Source organism: Chlorocebus sabaeus, chromosome 12 (genome assembly GCF_047675955.1).
Source record: "Chlorocebus sabaeus isolate Y175 chromosome 12, mChlSab1.0.hap1, whole genome shotgun sequence".
NCBI lineage: Eukaryota > Metazoa > Chordata > Mammalia > Primates > Cercopithecidae > Chlorocebus > Chlorocebus sabaeus.
The window spans coordinates 84,331,363-84,351,507 of NC_132915.1; the positions used below are offsets into that span (position 1 = coordinate 84,331,363).

The window sequence follows — 20,145 nt, forward strand, 5'->3', positions numbered from 1 at the left end:
ATTTTTCCCAAACCATGGGGCCAGCATGACTTCAGTTGTCAGGGATATCCTACCAGCGTCCCACCCTACCCAGCATGCCAGGCCCTCTTCCCTGCTCCCATCCTCAACAGACAAAGTCTTTGCAACACAGGCAACAGGAGTTGGGAGGCATAGAGACCCCACCACTGTCATCTGTGTGAATGCACTATACTCAATTTGCTCACCTGCAAAACGGAGACAGTGATTGCCTCTCAAGGGGTCATGGTGTGGGCCAGAGAGCCTTCTACAAAGCCCCTTTCGTGTAGGGCTCTTGTCTAGGCTTCACCCCATCATCCGTGCAGTACTACAGGCTAGAAACCTGGAGCCATCCGTGTCTTCCTTCCCTCTCACGGCCACTCCAAGTCCACTCAAACATACCTTCCCAACCTCTCTCAAGTCCACACATGCTTCCCCATTTGCCCTGCCACCTCCCCATCCTCAGACTGGCCTACCCACAAGTCATCTTATGTCATCCCCTGCCACAAAATCCAGCAGAGTTGAAGGCCATGCTCTCTATGTGACCCACAAGCCCCTATGTCATGGGGCTCCTGCCTGCCTCTCCAGCCACATCTCAGACTATTTTTCCCTTCTCTTCCCATACTCCAGCCACAGGGCCTTTGCACAAGCTGTTTCCCCCACTGGATAGGTTTTCTCTTTGTCTCTAGTAATTCCTACTTAGCCTCAGGTCTCATTTAAACATGACCTCTTCAGGGAAAGTTTCTCTGACGTCCTCCTCAAACTCAGTCATGTTACTCCTCCTACTCTCACAGAACCCCATAATTCTCCTTCAGTGCACTGATCAAAATTACAACTAAATCACTATAAACAGTTCAACTCTACAGAAAACTCTGTGAAGGTAGAGGCCACCTTCCCTGCCACCTCCCATCCCACTGAATCCCTACCATGTGTCATGGGTCCTGGCATATGGCACATACTTCATAAATATGAAATATGTACTGAAGAAATGAATTAATGAAGAAATGAATGCACAAGGGAACAGCCCAATATGGTTAAGCCAAGAGGTACCTCAGGGCAGGAGGTCTTGATGGCTGGCATGGGGGCTTGTCTGGAAGGAGCAGGCAGGTGCGTTGGCTGGTGGAGGCAGGGCAGGGCTGGGGTACTGTCCAGAGCTGAGTCTGACCCGGGCAGCTCAGGCTCTTGCTGGGTCTGGTCTATGTGTTCCTTCAGCTCTTCCAGGCAACTTCCCAGACGGTATATCTCTGCCTCCAGCTCCCTGGAATGCAGAAACATCAGCACCAGGAGCCCAAGATGGTAGCCACATCAGGCAGGTCCAGGGGCAGAGTGTCAGAGCAGAGGCTCCAGGGGATGCCCCCTTAGGGTCCATTTAATATCAGCCTTTAGATGATGGTGAGAACTCAAAATAAGCAAGATGAAAGAAGGTTCCACTGGGAATCAGGAGGCCTCAGCCCAAGTTCCCTCTGCCTTCCATAGGCTGTGGAAATCCCACCCCCATCTAGCCTCAGTTTCCCCATTAACCAATAAGTGTTTCAAGGCATCTTCTCAGCAAGTGGGTTCAAAGGGACTCAAATCTCAGCTTTTCATCGTGCCACCATTTGGATGTGTATATTAATTAGGATAAGATTTCTCTCTATTCTCTTGTGTACAAATTATAAGGACAAAGTGCCTCCCTCCTGGAGACTGAGGGACCCCAGGGGCCCATCCCATCTGTCCTTCCAGGCCTTCCACCCCAGCAGGTACCTGCCAGGATCAAATCTTCCAGGTGTCCCCTTGGAGCCAGCAAGCGGCTGGGCAGGGTGTTGCTCCCGGCAGGCCTTCAGGTACTCCTCCTCTAGGGCCGCATGGGCAGCCTTCAGCCGCTGGAAGCCCTGAAACCAGACCAGGCCAGGAAGACTTCAATGCTCAGCCCCTGTGGGGCCTGTCCCTGCAGACATAGTGGATGAGACAGTTTGCGGGAGGCCATGGGATGCACCTAGGCCCTTGGGTTCATGCAAGATATAGGCTGAGGTTGAGATCTCTGGAGGCTGCCTGCCCTGGAGAGCGGCCGTGGTCCAGCTCTCTGCCATCAGGCTGGCACAACAGAGACACAACTTAGAGCCTTGGCACCAGCTTCAGAGGGCACCAGCCCTTCCTGCATAGACTTACAAGGACCCCAATGTATCACAAACTGTCATAGCTGTCACAGTGTCAAATATACTCTCACCATATCTCCATAAGGACCCTCTACTTGAGAGAGTCTGGATCCTCATTCTTGATTTGCAAAACTGCGGGTTTCAGAAAATTAGCCACTTTTCCCAAATCCTTATAGGCTATCAACACAGATAATGTTATCATCACCATTACATTATTGAGAATATTTACTGAGCATTGAGACTCTGGGCTAAAGCACTTTGCATTTATTTAATCTTCAATATAATCATAATGAGGGTGATTTATCATCTTCATTTAAAAAGGATGAAACTGAGGCACAGGGATGTCATTTAAGTTGGTGAAGGTCATGGAGTGAGTGAGTTGTAGAGACAGGATGTGGGCCCAGGCCCTCTGGCTCCAGAGCTCATGGTCCTAGCAATTCTGTTAGGCTCCCATAGTAAACATAATCACGGGTAATACATGGCTAAAGCTGCGGCAACTGGGGTTGGTATCACTGTCTTACTACCTTCTGCATCCCACTCAACTCTGAGGACAGACCGAGGCCAAGGACAACCTAGAACCCATTCCCTGGTCACATCTAACCTTCCGACAGCTCTCAACTTCCCTGTGTATGGGGGAATTAGAACAGAGAGCAAAAAAATGAATGGTTTTAGTTTACAAGGTCCTTGGTCATCCACTGCATGATATTACAGGATACACATCACGTATTTTGTGATTGGAAAGTGTACGTGACATCTATGTAACCACACAGGAAAATACTCCTGCCATAACATTTTTTCAGAAACTAGGTGTGTTGCATTTGCCTCTCCAGACCTTCTCTCAGCTCCTCTCCCACCCTGCTCTGTGCTTTGAGCATCAGGGCTGTCGACCTGCTGGCTTCTGGTTGGGTCTGTCTAGTGGGAGGGACCTATCAGAGATCACAGGGTGGGAAGAGAGAGACTTGAGAATGGTACAGCTCTCGGCTAATGCTACTACCTGGGGATTCCCCAGTCTTTGCTGGGTCCCCTGATGCTGTCCACACCTTTGCTGACAGTTCTTTCCTCTGATGCCTACACTCCCAGACTTGAGAGCTCCACCTGTTCCTTACTGGGACCCTGGCTGATGCAGCAGGAATCTAAATTGTATTTATGACTGCAGTTATCTAAAACTCCAAATTCCAAAGGAAAGACACCAATAAGGGATCTATAAAGGGTCTCTCCCCCAGCCCCCACTTTTTTTTAACCTAGTTTCCAAACGCTTGGCAACCATTTTGTAATTTTTTTTTAAAGGCGATGAAAAAGAAAAGGCCTTTTTCTGCTTGCTGAGAGGCAGGATAATTTGTGGAAAGTAGTGCAGGCCAGTGATTATGACCCTGGATTTGAAAGGGAGACAGACCTGGCTCCAGGCTCTGCTACCTACTAGCTGTGTGGTCTTTGAGTAACCCCTCTGAGCTTCAGTTCCATCCTGGTTAAATGACGGTGATAACTGTAACTGCTTCACTGGGTTTTGATGATGATAAAATAAAATAACATACTCTAGGGTTTACCACAGTCCCTGGCACACAACCATCCTTGCTTAATAAGCAGTAACTATTGTGATATAATGATCGTTATCATGGGAAGCTACTCAAGAGCTGTTTGCTCCGAAAGAGACACTGTGTCTGGGATTGTCTTTTCTGTCTTGCAGCAAAGGAGGCTTCAGAGACAGAGCCATGGGAGACAGTGGTTGTCTGGCAGTTCCACTGGTGGCTCCTGAATTGGGCAGTACCTTGAGTTGGTCCTGGGGCATGAGGCGTCCTGCCTGTATCAGTCTTTCAAAGGACTCCACCTGGACATTGGGAGGGGAAGGAAATACGCTCCATTACTCCAGTCCTGCAGACTCCCACACCCAGCCACATCCATGCTTTGGTAAGAGGAGCTGGGTCCGTCCACAGGATGTGGGGTTTCTGCCAAGCATGGAGAGGTGGGTGCTGGGAACAGCTTCTACCACCAGCCCCAGGCATAGCAGCCTTGAGAAAAAAATCAAAGTGGAACCTGCAGGAATTTACTAACAACAAAGCAAGTCACTCGTGTGAATCAAGACTAATGTAGGATATTTACTGCAGCATGAACAGTAGGGAGGGGACAAGAAATAGCCTAAATGCCTGTCGGTGGAATAGTATGTAGCCATCAATAAGAGGAAGGTACATGTGTATGTTCTGAGCTATTAATACCTCCAAGATCCATTTTTCAGTGTCAAATCAAGGTACAGGGCAATGTTTATGGTATGCTACCATCTGTATAAAATATGTGAAGAATAAAAAGGAAAACGATAAATACATTGCTTATGTATGATATACTATCTCTAGAGGAATTCAAGAAACTAAAATATAAATTGCTTCTGGGAAGGAGAACTGGGTGGCTGGAAGACAGGAATGAGAAGTAGATTTTTCTACTACACGTCCTTTGCATCCTTTGAAATTTGAACAATGTGAATTCGTTGCCTACCCAAAAATAAATATTCAAATTTAGGACTTCAAAAAGTCAACGAACAGTAGCTTATGCAACCATTTCTATAAATGCAAGTGTGTGCACTGAACGTTTTTGCATGGGTTGGAGAAAATATTTATTTTTTGCTCAATTTGCCCTCTGTACTGTGCAAAGGTCCTTATTGTGGGTGTCTGTTACCTGCTCAAAAAAAGTTTCATTACAAAAAAAGGCAAGGGATGATGTATTCAGTTTTAAGAAAGTTCTAGATCAGTGTGAAATATAATATAGAAATGTATATCATGTAATCATATATTGTATAATTTTATAATATATAAAATAGAAATATAGTGTGAGCGACACATTTGAAATTTTCTCATAGCCACATTGAGAATGTAAAAAGAAACAGGTAAAATTAATTTTTATATTTTATTTAGCCCCAAATATCATTTCAACATGTAACCAATACTAAAAAAATAGGGAGATACTTTATATTTCTAAGTCTCTGAAATCCGGTATGTGTTTTATACATACCACAGCATGTCTCAATTCAGAGCAGCCCATGTCAAGTACTCAACAGCCACATGTGGCCAACAGCTTCTGAATTGGATCGTGCAGCACTAGATATGAGGGGTCAGCTAAGGCCCCAGCTCCTGCTCAGTGTGATGATTTGACATTGCTTTATTTTGTGGACAACACACAGGACAAAGAAGAAATGTGTCTCCGGCTACGGAACCAAGAATGGTGGTGGCAAAAGGAAATGAAGCCTATAATCCTAGCACTTTGGGAGGCTGAGGCAGGCAGATCACCTGAGGTCAGGAGCTTGAGACCAGCCTGGCCAACATGGTGAAATCCCGTCTCTACTAAAAATACAAAAATTTGCCGGGCATGGTGGCGCGTGCCTGTGATCTTAGCTTCTAGGGAGGCTTGAGGCAGAAGAATTGCTTGGACCCGGGAAGCGGAGGTTGCTGTAAGCCAAGATTGCACCACTGCACTCCAGCCTGGGCAAAAGAGCAAGACTCTGTCTCAAAAAAAAAAAAAAAGAAAGAAAGAAAAAGAAATGAAGTCCTTGTATGTGCTACTCCAACAAGGATTAACTTTGAAAACATCATGGTAAGTGAGAGATGTCAGACACAGGACAAATATTGCATGAATCTATTGCTATGAGACGTCCACAATAGGTGAGCCTATAAAAACAGGAGGCAGATGAGCAGCTGCCACAGGCTGGGGGAAGAGGGAATGGGGAGTGGGAGTGACCGCCTAATACAGATGAGGTTTCTTAGTGGCTGATGAAAATGTTCTAAAATTGACTGTGGTGACAGTGGCAGAACTGTGAATATACTAGAAACCACTGAAGCAAGCATACATTTTAAATGAGTCAACTGCATGGTATGTGAATTATATTTCAATAAAGCAGGGGAGAGAAGGGGAGATGGGAGGGGAGAGAAAAGGAGGGGAGAGGAGGAGAGAAGATGAGAGGAGAGGGGAAGGGAGAAGGGGGAAGAGGAAAGGAGAGGAGAGGAGGGAAGGGAAGGGAAGAATAGAATGGTAGTGCTTCTCTGAAAGAATTTGTTTTATGGGCAGGGTGGTGCATATAACTATTGCATTTCTCTTTTGGCACTGGCAACTAGCTAAATGTGTGACTCTAATGTGCTTAGGGTCCAACAGAACATTTTATTTACTCACTTCACAGACTTTACTTTTTTCTACCCTTACTTCCTCTCTGCCCGTTTCCTCACTTCTGTTTTCAGAATGTGGCTAAAATGTATGTATTTTCATAAGGTACTTTAAACCACTTCTGGAGTAAAGCCAATGTACAGTTATAAACAGACCTGCAAACAATTCACGGTTACTTGGACTGTTGGATGTAGATACAAAGACCCTTGAGAAGTAACTGGGAAGTGATTTATTTAATAAAATGAACTAAGAAAATGACGCAACTTATCCTGAAGAGGCAAAGGTAGAGTAGAGATTCTATTACTCTTCCAGAATCCTGAAAGAGCTCAGAGATTCCCAGGAGCCAGCCTAGAGACACTTCGAAGCACAACTGGAGGGATTTTGATGAGATGCATTGCCAAAAAGGAGGGTGAAACCTAGCATGGGTGACAAGGAGGAGGCGGAGCTGTGTGGCCTCTAAAACCAGGGAGGGGCTCATGTTTTGGGGATGGCTGAGTTAACTTGGTGCAGAGGCAGGGGAATGACAAGTGAGACTCCCAGAGCGCTTCTCACCCAAGCAGGCAGAGGTTCTGTGTTCTCCAGGTGAGTTAAGTCTCTCAGGGGCAAATCTGGGAGTCCACTCACCTTGGCCAGGAACTGCCTGGCCTGAGAAGCCAGTGCCTGGGTCTGCTCTGCTGAGGACTGGTCCTCGGAGATGCCCCGGTTCTCTGGAAGCCACCCCAGGGTGGGCATGCTGGTGAGCGAGGAGGGGCTCAGGTCTCCTCGAGCTGATGGCCACCCTGGAATACACAATTGCTGAAAGCTGGAGCCAAGAACAGTCCTTCCAGGAGCTAAAGGACTGAGGCTGAACATCAAAGCCACCACCTCCATCATCAAGTTACAGCTCAGTCACCATGTGCTATCTTCACATCAACCCCAGGAAGTGGGCTGGGTAAAGCATTGTCCCCCATTTACAGGGGAGGACAAGGTCCAGATCTGCCCCAGGTCACACGGCTGGCTGGAGCAGAGCTGTGCTAGGCTTCTGGATTCCCAGTCAACAGCGTGGCCTCTCACACAGGGAGACGTGAGTTCCAATCCAGACGCTTCCCCTCCACAGCTGTATGAACTTCAACCTGTCCTCACCTCTCCAAGCCTTGATCCCCTTGGCTGTCATGGGTGTGAGAACAGTGCACACCTCAGCGGGTTATTGTGGGGATTAACTGAGGTCACATGTGTCAAGGCTCAGTGCAGGGCCCGGCTGAGATATGGGCTCCCCAGGGACAATACTCTATATCTTCAACTCACCCTGGGTCACCAAGATGCCAAGTGGCAGGGCCAGGGCTGCCCCCAGGCTGCTGTGGATCAAAGCAGGACACTTTCCACATCTCTGACCCTTTTGAGTCAAAGTACCCAGGGTGGGGCCTTGCTTCCCTCCTTCCCCTGGCCTGAGGCCAGTGCCATCCCCAGGGTGAACCAAGTCAGCCCCACAGAGCAGAATCCCAGACAGAAGGAGCCTCCAGCTGCGGCTCTTCTCCCGGACTCACCTGAGGCCACAGAGGCCTGGGGGTCCTCGGCCGGGCCCGGCCACCACTCTGCAGAGCGGGGCTGTGGGATGGTGAAGGACAAGACCTTGGTCCCTTGGGGCACCATTCCTGTGTGGATGCTGTGGCTGGGCTGGGGTGGGTCAGAGAACAGGTTCACCTGTGGAAGCGGGGAGGCACAGCAGAGCCAAGTCAGGGTAGGGGCAAACCCACCTGAAATACCTCATCTTCATTCAGGAGCTCAACACACATGCCCTGTAGTAATAAATACCATCTTTCAGTGCAGCCCTTGGCTGGGCCAAACATAGGTGAAGAAAAGCATGCCCTTTCATTTACTCTTAATGGTGGTCCTGAAAGGAAGACAGGGTGGGGACCCCAACAGCCCATTATATAGAAGGAAAAACTGAGACACAGAGAGGTTATTAAGTCACTTACTCAAGATCCCCAGCTGATAAGTCCTTAGATGAGGATTACAACACTGCTCTATCTGACTCCAATACCTATGGTTCTACTATTAACAGTAATTTTTTATTAATAATGTATGTTATAATTATATCATAATATACCATATAATTATTTCTTAACAAATATAAGCATTTCCAATAATTATGTCGATAATAATAGCAACCAATAGCTGTTTGAATAAATGAGTGAACCAGCAAGTGAACAAACTAATCTGCCATTGGTAGCGGATCTCTATCATTTGAGGACAGATTTAAAACATGGCAGCCAGCCCAGCTGGTGAGAGAGCAGTCTGGAGTCAGGCAGGTGACCAAGGAAGACCTCTTGAAGCTCGAAAGCAGAGGGAAACCACGGGCTGTTCAACGGCTTACAGCAGAGTTGAGAGGACTGTGTTCTGTTTGTGTAAAGAAGGTTTTATTGAACACAGCCATGCCTGTTTGTTTATGTGTCGTCTATGGCTGCTTTCACACTCTGGTGGCAGAGTTGAGTAGTTGTGACAGAGACTATATGCTCCACAAAGCTAAACATTTTCACAATCTGGCCCTTTACAGAGAAAGTTTGCCAACTCTAGCTTAGCATGTGGGCTCTGCAGTCAGAGCCCAGGTTCCCGCCCAGGCTCTACTACAGCACACCTCTGAGTCCTAGTTGGCTGAATAACTTTTCTGCACATGAAATAAGTGCTCAATAAATAGCGGCCACCACCCTGACATTCATCACCATCATCATCACCACCACTGTCATCACCACTACCACCACCACCATCACCATCACCATCATCATCACCATCATCACCATCACCATCGTCATCACCACCACTGTCATTACCACCACCATCATCACCATCAGCATCATTATAACAATCATCATTATTAGCATCACCACCATTCACCATCACCATCACTATCACCATTATCACCAACCCCATCACAATCATCACCACCACCATCACCATTTTTACCATTACCGTCATCATAACTATCACCATTACTACCATCACCATGATCGTCATCGCCATCATCATCTGCACAGCCACCATGGAGACAGGCCCACGGAAAAGCAACACCCCTTAGTGGCACCCGCTCATCATGATGTTGGGGGGTTATCTTAACTGCCCCTGCTGCACCAAGGTCAGGAATGAGCAGTTTAGGGTGGGCCCGGTGGAAGGGGCTCCCTGGCCCCCAGGCCAGCAGCCTCTCTTGCTTAAGCTGTATAGGTCCTGGCTGTGGCCGAAAAATCAACTCCAAGTGTGGCATGGTCCCCCCCACCCCCCGCCTCCCCCTCTTTCAGGCCCAGCCTCCCCAGATGAGAACAAAGCTGGATTTTAATAATCCCCTCAGCCATCTGCTCAGACTCCCCTGTGGGGGCTTTCCTATCAGCACCCCCCTCCTGAGGTGACCCAAATCCCAAGGGAGGCCCAGCCCTCTGACATGTTTCCCTCCCCAGACCCCTTTCTCAGCCTCAGGCCCCACCTGGGGAGTGACAGGGAATGGGGATGGACCAGGGAAACCAGCAGGCCCCTTTGTTTCAGGGACCAAAAAGGAGTTTGAAGCAGAGAAGCCCAAAACCTGAGCAGATGCCCAGGCAGAGCCATGAGGTGGGGAGTGGCGGTGGGGGTGGCAGCTTCGGCTGCTCGGGCCTGGCCCTCCTAGGGCCCATCTCCCTGGACACAGCCAGGTGTCCCGGGTTCTCCCCAAGGCCGGATTCACTCCCTCGGGGGATTCTGTAAAAGGTGAATCAGAATTCTGTGAAGGGAGGACCCGTGAATTTGGGAAACATTGGGTTAAACAAATGAATATTCTCTGCACAGATGGATTTCTCTCAGCCTTTAAAATGCTAATGGGCTTTATGAATAGGGCAGGAGGGGAGGAGGAAGAGAGAGGAAGATGTTTCCCCAACTCATCTGCATACAGAAACCTCCCCTTCCCCCCATCCCCACCCAGAGGGTTCTGGGCCAACTTGTGGCCATCAGAACACACTGAAAAAGGGTGGTTTTACATTATCTCCGTAATTCCTTCTAGGGTAATTTCTGGTCACCTCAGCTCTTCCAGATCCCTCTTCAGCTGAGATGGAGGAACAGGGGCTGGGGGGAGGTGGCAACATGGCAGCAAATGCAGTGAGATCACCATAAACCCTGGCCAGAGGCCAGTGTAGAGAACAGAGCCAACCAGTGACTCCTGACCAGTCCTGGCTCCCTGCCCCACAGCTGGGCTCCCCGGTCCTGCCCCAACCCCAAGGCTCCAGACCCATCGGTGTTCCTGGGCCAGGCCTCCCCGGCTGCAGATCCCACAACTACCGTGTCTAGTTCTGCTAGAGCGTGGTGTCACTCGTGGGCTGCAGAGCCAGAACGCCGAGTTCCAACTCCTGCTCTGGCACCTACTTGTTGAGTGATCTTGGTCAAGTTACTTAACATCTCTGTGCCTCAGCTTCCCCAACTGCAAATTACTTAGGACAGTGGTCCATAAACATCACCTATGACCATTCTTATTTCTATAACAGTCATCAATCCGCCTCATCCCTATGCCTCTCTCCACACCCAGTGCCAGGGCCTGGGTGCCAGGGCTTACCCAGACTTGAGGAAAAGAACATCTGCTCTGGAATCAGGCAGATGTAGATTTCAGTCCCAGCTTTGCCTCTTGCACCAGCTATGGGATGTTGAGCAAACCATTCCACCTGACTGAACCTCAGTGTGTGTGTGGAGGGGCTCAAATAAGATGACCCTGAACCTGGGGTGGGATACCTGTTGCTGCTCAGTGAATGTCAATCTCCTTCCTATGGGTCCCCACCCACTGCTGTCCACCTACCCACCATGCCTAGACTGGGTGTCCAGTGCAACATCCCCAGCGCGGCTCCCTCCCAGGTGGGTCCAGCCCTCGGCCGTGGGTTCTGAGCAGAGTGAAGTGGCTCGGTGGGTCCTTGGGAGGTCTGAGAACTGCCTCTGAACTCGTGGGCTCTGAGCAAAGGCTGTCCTGGGGTCTCTCCAGCCTTCGGGGTAGAGTGCACAGAGGTCCAGATGGAGTGAGGAAGCCTGGCCAGCTGGAATCTCAGCTCTCCTCAAGCCCATGGACCCTGAGTGAATCCCCTCCCTGCTCTGGGGCTCTGTTCTCTTCTGCACATTGGAGCTGCAAGCCTGCCTTGTACTACTCCCCCAGGGCAGCTGTGAGATGGGGTTGGCAGGAGGTGATAGTATCATCCTGCTTCCTTCCGGCAGAGCCCTGAAAGGTGCTCATACTTTGTGAGGCTGAGAGACGGATTGGGGGAGGGAGCAGAGCCCTCAGGCCAAGCAATAGCAATCATTTTTCCAGAAAGTGGGAGTGAGTGAACTGACACAGAACCATTTCCGGCCTCTCCTCCTGTGACACCCTCACACACATGAGCCAGGGATCTGGGTGCCAGCCAGGGCAGGGTGACCACACTTGGGGGGGACCCTGAGTCCTACTGGGTCAAGGGAGCACCCACAAGAGGAGGCACCCCAGCTGCACTCCGCTGTGTCCACCCCGCCTGTGTCACTGTGGCTGATATACAAGAGGCCTAGCAGTAAACACCTTTATAATAATAATATTCCCTAACTCTTACGAAGTGCCTGCCTAGTGCCAGGTAAATGCTTTCTGTATACTGACTCATGCCCTTAAACGAGCGCAGGAGGAAGGGAGGAGGGAAGGTGGAGACACTCCACGCCTTCAGTCCCCACCACTCCATGACCTTCAGTGGCCCCTACCCCAACGGGAGCCCCAGTTTCCCAATCTGTCAAATGGGGAAGCCAAGTGTTTGGGTCTGATGACCAGTTCCTTTCTCCACGGACCTGCTTGGAGTCTGCAGCCATGGGAATGCGGTTTCCCCAGAGAGGATGACCTAACAAACTCCCTCCACTCCCTTTCCCGACTGCCCCGTCTCTTCCAACCCTGGATCTGGCTCAGCGGTTCAGAAAGCTGGAAGGAGCCTGCTTGGCTCCCAGGAGGAAGTCTGATTAGCCCTCTTTTACAGATGTGCCCAATGAGGCCAAGAGGGAAGGGGCCTGCCTGTGCCAGGCAGCAGGTGTGGAGATGCAGGGGGGCTCCTGGTCCTAGAACAGGCCCTCTTCCATTTCCTCACCACAGTGGCCTCCTCCCACCCGCCCCGGAAGTGCCTCTCAGCATTGAGAGCAGCAGCTGTGGTGGGGGCGGGGTCCTGGAGCATGACTGTGGGAGGCATTGGGGCATCTGCATCTCTGCACCTCAGCTCTCACCCCTCCTCCACTGCTGCCTGATGAGGCAAGAGGAGGGCACAGCAAAAGCAGGAAGCCACGAGGGGCCGCACAGGTCCCACTTCCTGCCTCACTCAGGAAAGAGGAAGGTGGAGAATTCACAGCCTCCTCCTAAGACGGGGTGGGGGCTGGGGTGGTGGGTTTCCCCTCTGCTCTCCTCCTGCCCCATACTCTGCCAGGTGAGGTTGGGGGGAGGGAGAAAGGCAAAGGTGTGATCCAGGAAGATTCAGGCCCAAATAACAAGCACCAGGGGCTGAGCAGAAATTCCGTGTTACTCTTTTGAGGCTCACAGAGCCCAAGTAGCTTCCTCAAGGTCACACAGCTGGTTAGCAACGGAGCCAGGAGTTGAACCCAGGTGGCCTTACTCCCGAGCCCATCTAGAAGGAGAGAGTCTCATGAAATTCCTGGGCTCATGGTAGCTCAGGCCTGTAATCCCAGGGGTACTTTAAGAAGCTGAAGCAGAAGGATCACTTGAGCCCAGGAGTTCGAGACCAGCTTGGGCAACAAAGTAAGACCCCGTCTCTACAAAACATTAAAAAAAAAAAAAAATTAGCAGGGCACAGTGATGCATGCCTGTATTCCCAGCTACCAGGGAGGCTGAAGCAAGAGGATCCCTTGAGCCCAGGAGGTTGATATTGCAGTGAGTTATGACCATGCCACCGCACTCCAGCCTGGGTGACAGAGCAAGACGCTGACTCAAAAAAAAAAAAAAAAAGAAAGCCCAGGGAGGGCAAGGTCACTGCCCAAGGTCACAGAGGGACCTTGGGGTAGAAGCAAACTGGCGTTCCACTAACTCCAGGGCCTCAGTAGATGGAGGAGGCAGTGGCCTTTCTCTAGAGCTATGGAAAAGTGTCATCTCCTCGGGGACTTGGGCCCATGCCTCCACCCCATCCCAGCCTGGTACCTTGGCCCCGAGGCGTAGCTGGTCGATGGTGTTCTCGGCCTCAGCGTACTTGGTGAGAAGCCTGTGGTAGTCTTCCTGCAGAAAGGGGGAGCAACACAGTCATATGCCCAGGCACACAATGCACCCCTCCTTGCTGGGAGACCCTGATAGCAAACCCCCCTCCACAAGGGCTTCTGGGTTCCTGAGAGGAAAGCATTCAATGGTGGGATCCAAGCCGAGCAATCTTCAGGCTTGTGTGCAACACAGACCCACCACGTTCAAGTTCTGGAGCATGAGAGGGCAGTGGGACAACTTTTCTACCTCCGTGACAACGAGTCTAGACTGAGGGCCTCTGGCTGGTTTACCTTGACACATAACCCACATCGCAGATGGCTGCCACGATTCTATTTATCCAAATGCCCTGCCCATCGGTTGGCTCTGTGGGGTGAGGCCCATATCTGTCTTTCCCCCTGCTGCACTGTCGGTGTTTAAGCAGCATGTGCTTAAGAAGTACTTTCTTCAATGGCTAATTGAATGAATCATCCAAGAGTCCCGTGGCAGAAAAATAGAAGGCTTGAAAATCACTGTTCCACCTACTCAGTCACTTGCCTTAAACAAACCCAAAGAGCTTTATAAAAACAGGTCTTTGCAGGAAAAAAGGAAAAGCATGTCACCTTTGAAGGATGTGAGGAACTGACTCCTTCTGAAAACGGGTCAGTAACTAAGTAACTAAGGACCATTATGGGTCAGTAACGGTAACAGTAAAAGGACAGAACAGAGCATCTCACTGACCTTTCCCGTACAAACAAGAACTTGGTAACCAAGTAGTTGATGAGGGACAGTTTTACTTTTTAGCATATTTCCAGCAATTAAGGTAAGAGTGAGAGCATTAGCATACTACCACTTTGTCACCCCAAATGAAAGACTAGACCAAGACAATGACCATCAGAGGCTGTCAAAATCAGAAACAAGAGACCAGCAGGCATCCTGTGCTTGCTGAAGGAGGCACACAGGCCACCTATGATATGCTCTTGCCAAAACTCCCCACACCCGTGGAGCTCGCGGTCTGGAGGGGAAACATGACTATTTCCCTGGAAACATGATCACTTCAACAGATCATCCTTGAAAATTTCCCTGGAAACATGATCACTTCAACAGATCATCCTTGAAACATGAGTACAATCACTGGTCTTTTTGAGCAAAGGGCTTGGGTCTATCTCAGGGCTCCAGGTATACCCTCCCTACACCAGCATGGAGTTCCTAGCCCAGACCCCAGGCCTTCCTACCCCAGCCAGCCTCTACCCCAGGGCCTCCCCACCCCAGCCAGCCTCCACCTCAGGCCTCTCCACCCCAGCCAGCCTCTACCCCAGGGCTTCCCACCCAAGCCAGCCTCCACCCCAGGCCTCCCCACCCCACCAGCCTCCATCCCAGGACTCCCCACCCCAGCCAGCCTCCACCCCAGGCCTCCCCACCCCACCAGCCTCCATCCCAGGGCTTCCCACCCCAGCCAGACTCTACCCCAGGCCTCTCCACCCCAGCCAGCCTCTACTCGAGGCCTCCCCACCCCAATTAGCCTCCACCCTAAGCCAACAGGGGCCTTGGTGACACATCCACAGCCATAAGTCCCACTAACCTGGAGCTGATGGACCAGTTCAGTGGCTTGCTCAGGCGTCTGAAATTCTTGGGGTACCCTGGCGATGGGGTGGGCAAGAGGCGTGTCCTTTGCCAAGGCTGCTTCTCCACTGCTCAACAGCACCTCCTGCACAATCTCAGCTGGTGACTTGAAGATGAGGGGCCTGGCAGGGGCCTGAGGCTTCCTGTTGTGGCTTCTGGACTTGGGGGGACGGTAGCTCTCATCTTTGGGGAATCTTACCCGGGGCCCTACCTTGGAGAAGTCAGGGAGTGGGTAGTTCAACTGCCCCCGGCCATACTTGGGGGCATTAGAAGAGGAGTGGCCAGCCAGAGTGGCTCCCTGTTTGGGCAGCAGCCTGCCCTGCCGTGTTGACCTGGGCTGAGGATTCAGGGGGCTGATGGAGCCAATGAATCGGGAAGGGAGTGGCTTAGGTGACGTCTTTGTCTGCTTCCAGATGTGTTCCTCGGGCTGAGGGCAGGAGAATCTGGTCGTTTCTCTCCTCCATCTATCCGCGGCAGGCTGCGGACTCTGGGCTCGGGGAGCTGAGGAGTCCTGGAATTCCATGGGGGTTGCCAGAGCAACGCTGCCTCCAGTTCTGTCATCTGGGTTTAGGAGGTGGTGGCTGGGGCCCTCTGGCAAGGTTTCTGCCAGGGCAGTGGGCTGGGGGCCACCGGTCTCTCCTTCCCAGGTGGAATCAAGGCTGTCACTAGGGTGATCGAGGCTCACTGTCCCACTGCTCCAGGACCTTGCTGGGCTGAGCTCAACGGATGGGTCGACCTCGGAATGTTCAGAAAGTTTGTCCCCACTGGCTTGTTCGCCAGAAGCCACCCAGCCCCTGGCCTGACCATGCCCAAGAGCCACGGGGCTGGTGTTTCCATGGCCCTCCAAACTGAGACCAGCCTCATACCCCAACCTTGGGGAGCTCTCTCCAGCCTCCTCAACCTCCAGACTTCTGAGGGTCCCATCTGGCTCCTCTTCAGTCATGTCCAGCTGACGGCCCTGCTGGGGGAGCCAGGCGAGAGGCTCGTGGGAACTTGCTGGGCTGTCCACATCCTCTGCTTCAGCCTCTGGAAAGACAGGCCATTCACTTCTTAGCATATACCAGGTCTGTACCCACCATGTAACTTACCCTGTCACTTCAACTCTCTGGCTTCCATTTCCTCATCACATGGGGATGGAAAGAATCCCAAGGAGCCCCTCACATAGCCAAGTGCTTGTCTGATACCTGATCTGGTTGTCTCAGAGGTCCTTCAAACTCAAACCCAAACCCGGTCCCTCCAGTGTCTCCCATCTCAGCAGATGGCAACACCATCCCCTCCAGGAGTACAGGCCAGAAGCCTGGGAGGCGTCTTTGCCATCTCTCTCCTTCTAACCCCCTGAATCCAATCTGTCACCTGGTCCTGCCCCATTACCTCCTATAAAAATCGCAAACTCATCTATCACTCTGAAGTCTACCACCACTACCTTGGCTCACGTCCCATCCTCTCTTGTCTGGCTAACTGCAGTCAGTAGCCACCTAATCATCTCCTCCGTCCTCACCCACATCCCCCATCTGAAAACTCATCCATGTCTTCCTGTGGAAGAAAAGCAGAACCTTCACTATGGTCCTAAGGTCACTGCCACCCTGGCCCCATTAGCTCTCCTGATCCATCTCTCTCCATGGTCCCTCAGGCTCCCCCTGCTCCTGCTATGTGCACACCACGCTCCTCCCACCATGGGGGCTACGCATGTGCGCATCCCTCTGCTGGGGGATTCTCTCTCCTCCTTGGCCTAGTTAACTCCTATCTGTCCTTCAGGCTCAACCTCTGCCTCCTCTGTCGCTCAACCTCTGCCTCCTCAAGGAAGACTTAGATCTCCCTGACTAGGTCAAGTTCTCCCTTTTACAGGCTCTCATAGGACTAGTTACCTCTACTTTGTAACACTTATCATAGCAGCTGCTTTCCATTTATTTGTGTGGTTGTTTCACCGACATGTGTCTCGCTCCCTACACTGCAAACTCTATGAAGCCAAGGATGCTCTCTGTTTTGTTCACGACTGGATTTGCAGTGCTGGTAACTGACACTATTTGTTGACTGAACAGAAGGAAGGAGAAAAGGAAGGTGAGCGAGGAAGGGAGGGAAGGAAGGAAGGAGGGAGGAAGATAAGGTATATAAAGCTCCCAGGAAGTAGACAGTTACTGTAATTATTACATAGTGAGTACTCAATAAATATGTATCCATCCACCCACCCAGCCATCTATCCCACTGTGCTTCCTCCCAACATCCATCCATCTACCCACCCATTCACCCATCCATCACCCACCCGTCCATTCATCCATGCATCTAACCACCATCCATGCAGTCATTGTTTACAGAGCACCCACTCTGCTCTAGACCCTGTGTTGACTTCTGGGATAGGTCCAAAGTTTCATGAGACACAGTTTGGGTACCACCAGGTATAGACTCTCTGTTCAGGCAGATGCACCTTTGTCTCACTCTCTACTCCCCCATGCTCTTTCCCCTACCCTTGACGCCTCTACATCTCTTAACCACTTAACATCTCCTTCGGCAAGTTACTCTTGCTTACAGCAACATACTTGAAACCCAGGGAGGTTACGTAAGTTGCCAAAGATCACCCAGTGGTTCCCTGGACCTGGGACCCAGGCCCCAGTCATGCAGGTGAGTCTGCTTCCACCACTAGGGGTCACGCACCAGGGGTGAAGAGGCCTGGGCTTTGGAGCAAGGGAGCCCTGGGTTCAATCCTGGCTCCTGTGACCCCTCACTGGGGCCACAGGCAAGCTGCTGACCTCTCTGGCAATCCACAGTCAAACTTGAGGCTAGTTCCTCCTACCTGACAGAGGGTGGTGAGGAGGGAACAAGAGAGGGCCAGACCCTGCCCAGCCCTGTGCCTGGCACATAGTAAAGGCACAGGACAGGGTAGCAGCTGTTACATCATAGCAGGGGGTTACCATGTGACCCCAGGAAGAGATGCTTCTGCCCTGTCCACCCAGTGCATCTCAGTTACCATCCCTTGCTGGAAAGAGTGCTCAGAAATGGCTCCTCAGTGGGCAGCAGTGGGCAGTGCTCACTTTGAGCAGATCAGGTGTGTGAAACTTTGAGTAATGGCACAATCCGCTACCAGAGGAGGCTTCTCTACCAACCGCAACAGCCTGTGGGAGTCACAGGACCCTAAAACAGGGGCATCTCGCTCATAATCTAAGCGCAATCACTACCACGTATCCAGCTCTTACTATTCTCTACGATATGATTCCTCTCATTTTATAGATGGAAAAAGCAAGATTCAGGCAGAAGGAACTTGCTAAGAAAAGCGAGGAATTTAGTCTAAGTTCATCTGGATGCAACCAGAACATAGTTATTGTAGAAAACAAGAAATGCCAACATTCCCATTGCTAATTAGAATTTTAAAAAACCTTAAAAATACCCAGGCATGACGGCTCCCATCTATAATCCCAGCATTTTGGGAGGCCAAGGTGACAGGCTCGCTTCAGGCCAGGAGTTTGAGACCAGCCTGGGCAACACTGTGAGACCCTGTCTCCACAAAAAATACAAAAATTAGCTGGGTGTGGTGGCGTGCACCTGTAGTCCCAGCTCCTCGGGAGGCTGAGTTCTGAGGATTGATTGGGCCCGAAAGGTCGAGACTGCAGTGAGTCATGATCATGCCACTGCACTCCAGCCTGGGCAATAGAGCAAGACCCTGCTTCCATAAATAAATAAATAAATAAATAAATAAATAAAATAAAATAAAAATTGGACACAACCCCAAGACTAAGTAATTCAAATTACCAGAGCTATGAGCAAATCAAGTGTGCAAAGATATATTAATGACATTCATCACTGCATTATTTATAACAGCAAAATCTAGAAACTACTAAAATGCCCAGCAGTAGGATACTGGCCAATTAACCACGGATATCGATGGAAGTCTAGGAATGACTTGTGAGAGAGGATTTGATGAACTAGGAAAATGTTCATATCTATTAAGTTAACCAAAAAGCAGGTTATAATGAAGTATGTAGAATACTGTTCCATATTCACATTACATTTGCATAACTACACATATGGAAAACAGTGGTTATCTGGGGATGGAGTGGGACAATGAGTAATTTTAAATTTTACTTAATTTTGTGCCTTATATTTTCTGGTTGTTCTGCAATGAATGGTATTACTTATACAATTTTAATTTTTTAAATTTTTAAATTATAGACTTTGTAGAATTTAATTGAAAATGTTGAAGCAACCTCCACTCCCTTCCCCCCTGCTAGAACATGTGATGTGGGGGACGGGACACCACTGTAGGGGGAGGGGTGTCAGTCTCACCTTCTCCTGAAGTCTCTCCTGACTCACAATCCTGATGCCCATCGGGCTGCAGATGCGGGTCCCACTCCAGGGGTGGCAGGTGCTGCTGGGCCAGGCGGAAGTCCTCCAGGAGCTCGGGGCTGGTGGCATTGGGAAAGAGTCCCTCTTCTCCCCAGCTTTGTGAACTACTATCCACATCCCTCTTGTCCTCAGCCCAGGCCCAGTGCCGCCGCTGGGGGCCCTTCCCCAGGCCAGGCTCAACCCAGCGGATCTCAGTCTCCGAGCTGGCCATCGGGGTTGGCCTGAGCTTCACCTGGGCCACTTCATCTTCAGGAGACAGAGCTGCTGCCAGGGGCCCCAGAGTCACCGCTGGCTCCTGTCGGCATTGGCCATCCTGCCTGTGTCCTGTCAGGAACATATTCAAGAAATATCATTAATTCTCCTGATTCCCTCTTTTATTTGGAACAAGAAGTCACCAGCAGGAACTCTGGAATTAGCCCCGGTTCAACTCCTGGCTGCGTCCTCCCAAAGCTCTGTGACCTTGGGCAAGTCACTCTGCCTTCATTTTCTTCATCAATAAAGCTAGGATAATAATTCCTTTCTCCCTCCACGGTTGTTTTTTTGTCTGCTTTTTTATTTTTATTTTTTTTTGAGACAGAGTCTCACTCTGTTGCCCAGGCTGGAGTGCATTGGCACGATCTCAGCTCACTACAACCTTCGTCTCCTGGGTTCAAGTGATTCTCCTGCCTCAGCCTCCTGAGTAGCTGGGACTACAAGCGTGCGCCACCACACCCAGCTAATTTTTGTATTTTTTAGTTTCACCATATGGGCCAGGCTGGTCTC

The 20,145-nt window shown here is 50.6% G+C and overlaps 1 protein-coding gene across 3 annotated transcripts in view; it reads right to left on the reverse strand.

The window, feature by feature from the left end:
* AKNA (AT-hook transcription factor) overlaps positions 1-20,145 on the reverse strand; it is a 60,147-nt gene that overhangs the window by 23,920 nt on the left and 16,082 nt on the right. For all 3 annotated transcript variants that reach the window (XM_007968309.3, XM_007968310.3, XM_073021868.1), the window contains exons 2-9: positions 19,324-19,707; positions 15,008-16,074; positions 13,396-13,470; positions 7,793-7,949; positions 6,894-7,048; positions 3,895-3,954; positions 1,738-1,865; positions 1,045-1,252 (exon numbers count right to left, since the gene is read on the reverse strand). In XM_007968309.3, coding sequence (XP_007966500.3) covers positions 1,045-1,252; positions 1,738-1,865; positions 3,895-3,954; positions 6,894-7,048; positions 7,793-7,949; positions 13,396-13,470; positions 15,008-16,074; positions 19,324-19,594 — 2,121 coding nt within the window. In that variant the 5' untranslated portion in view covers positions 19,595-19,707. The remainder of the gene's footprint in view (positions 1-1,044; positions 1,253-1,737; positions 1,866-3,894; positions 3,955-6,893; positions 7,049-7,792; positions 7,950-13,395; positions 13,471-15,007; positions 16,075-19,323; positions 19,708-20,145) is intronic.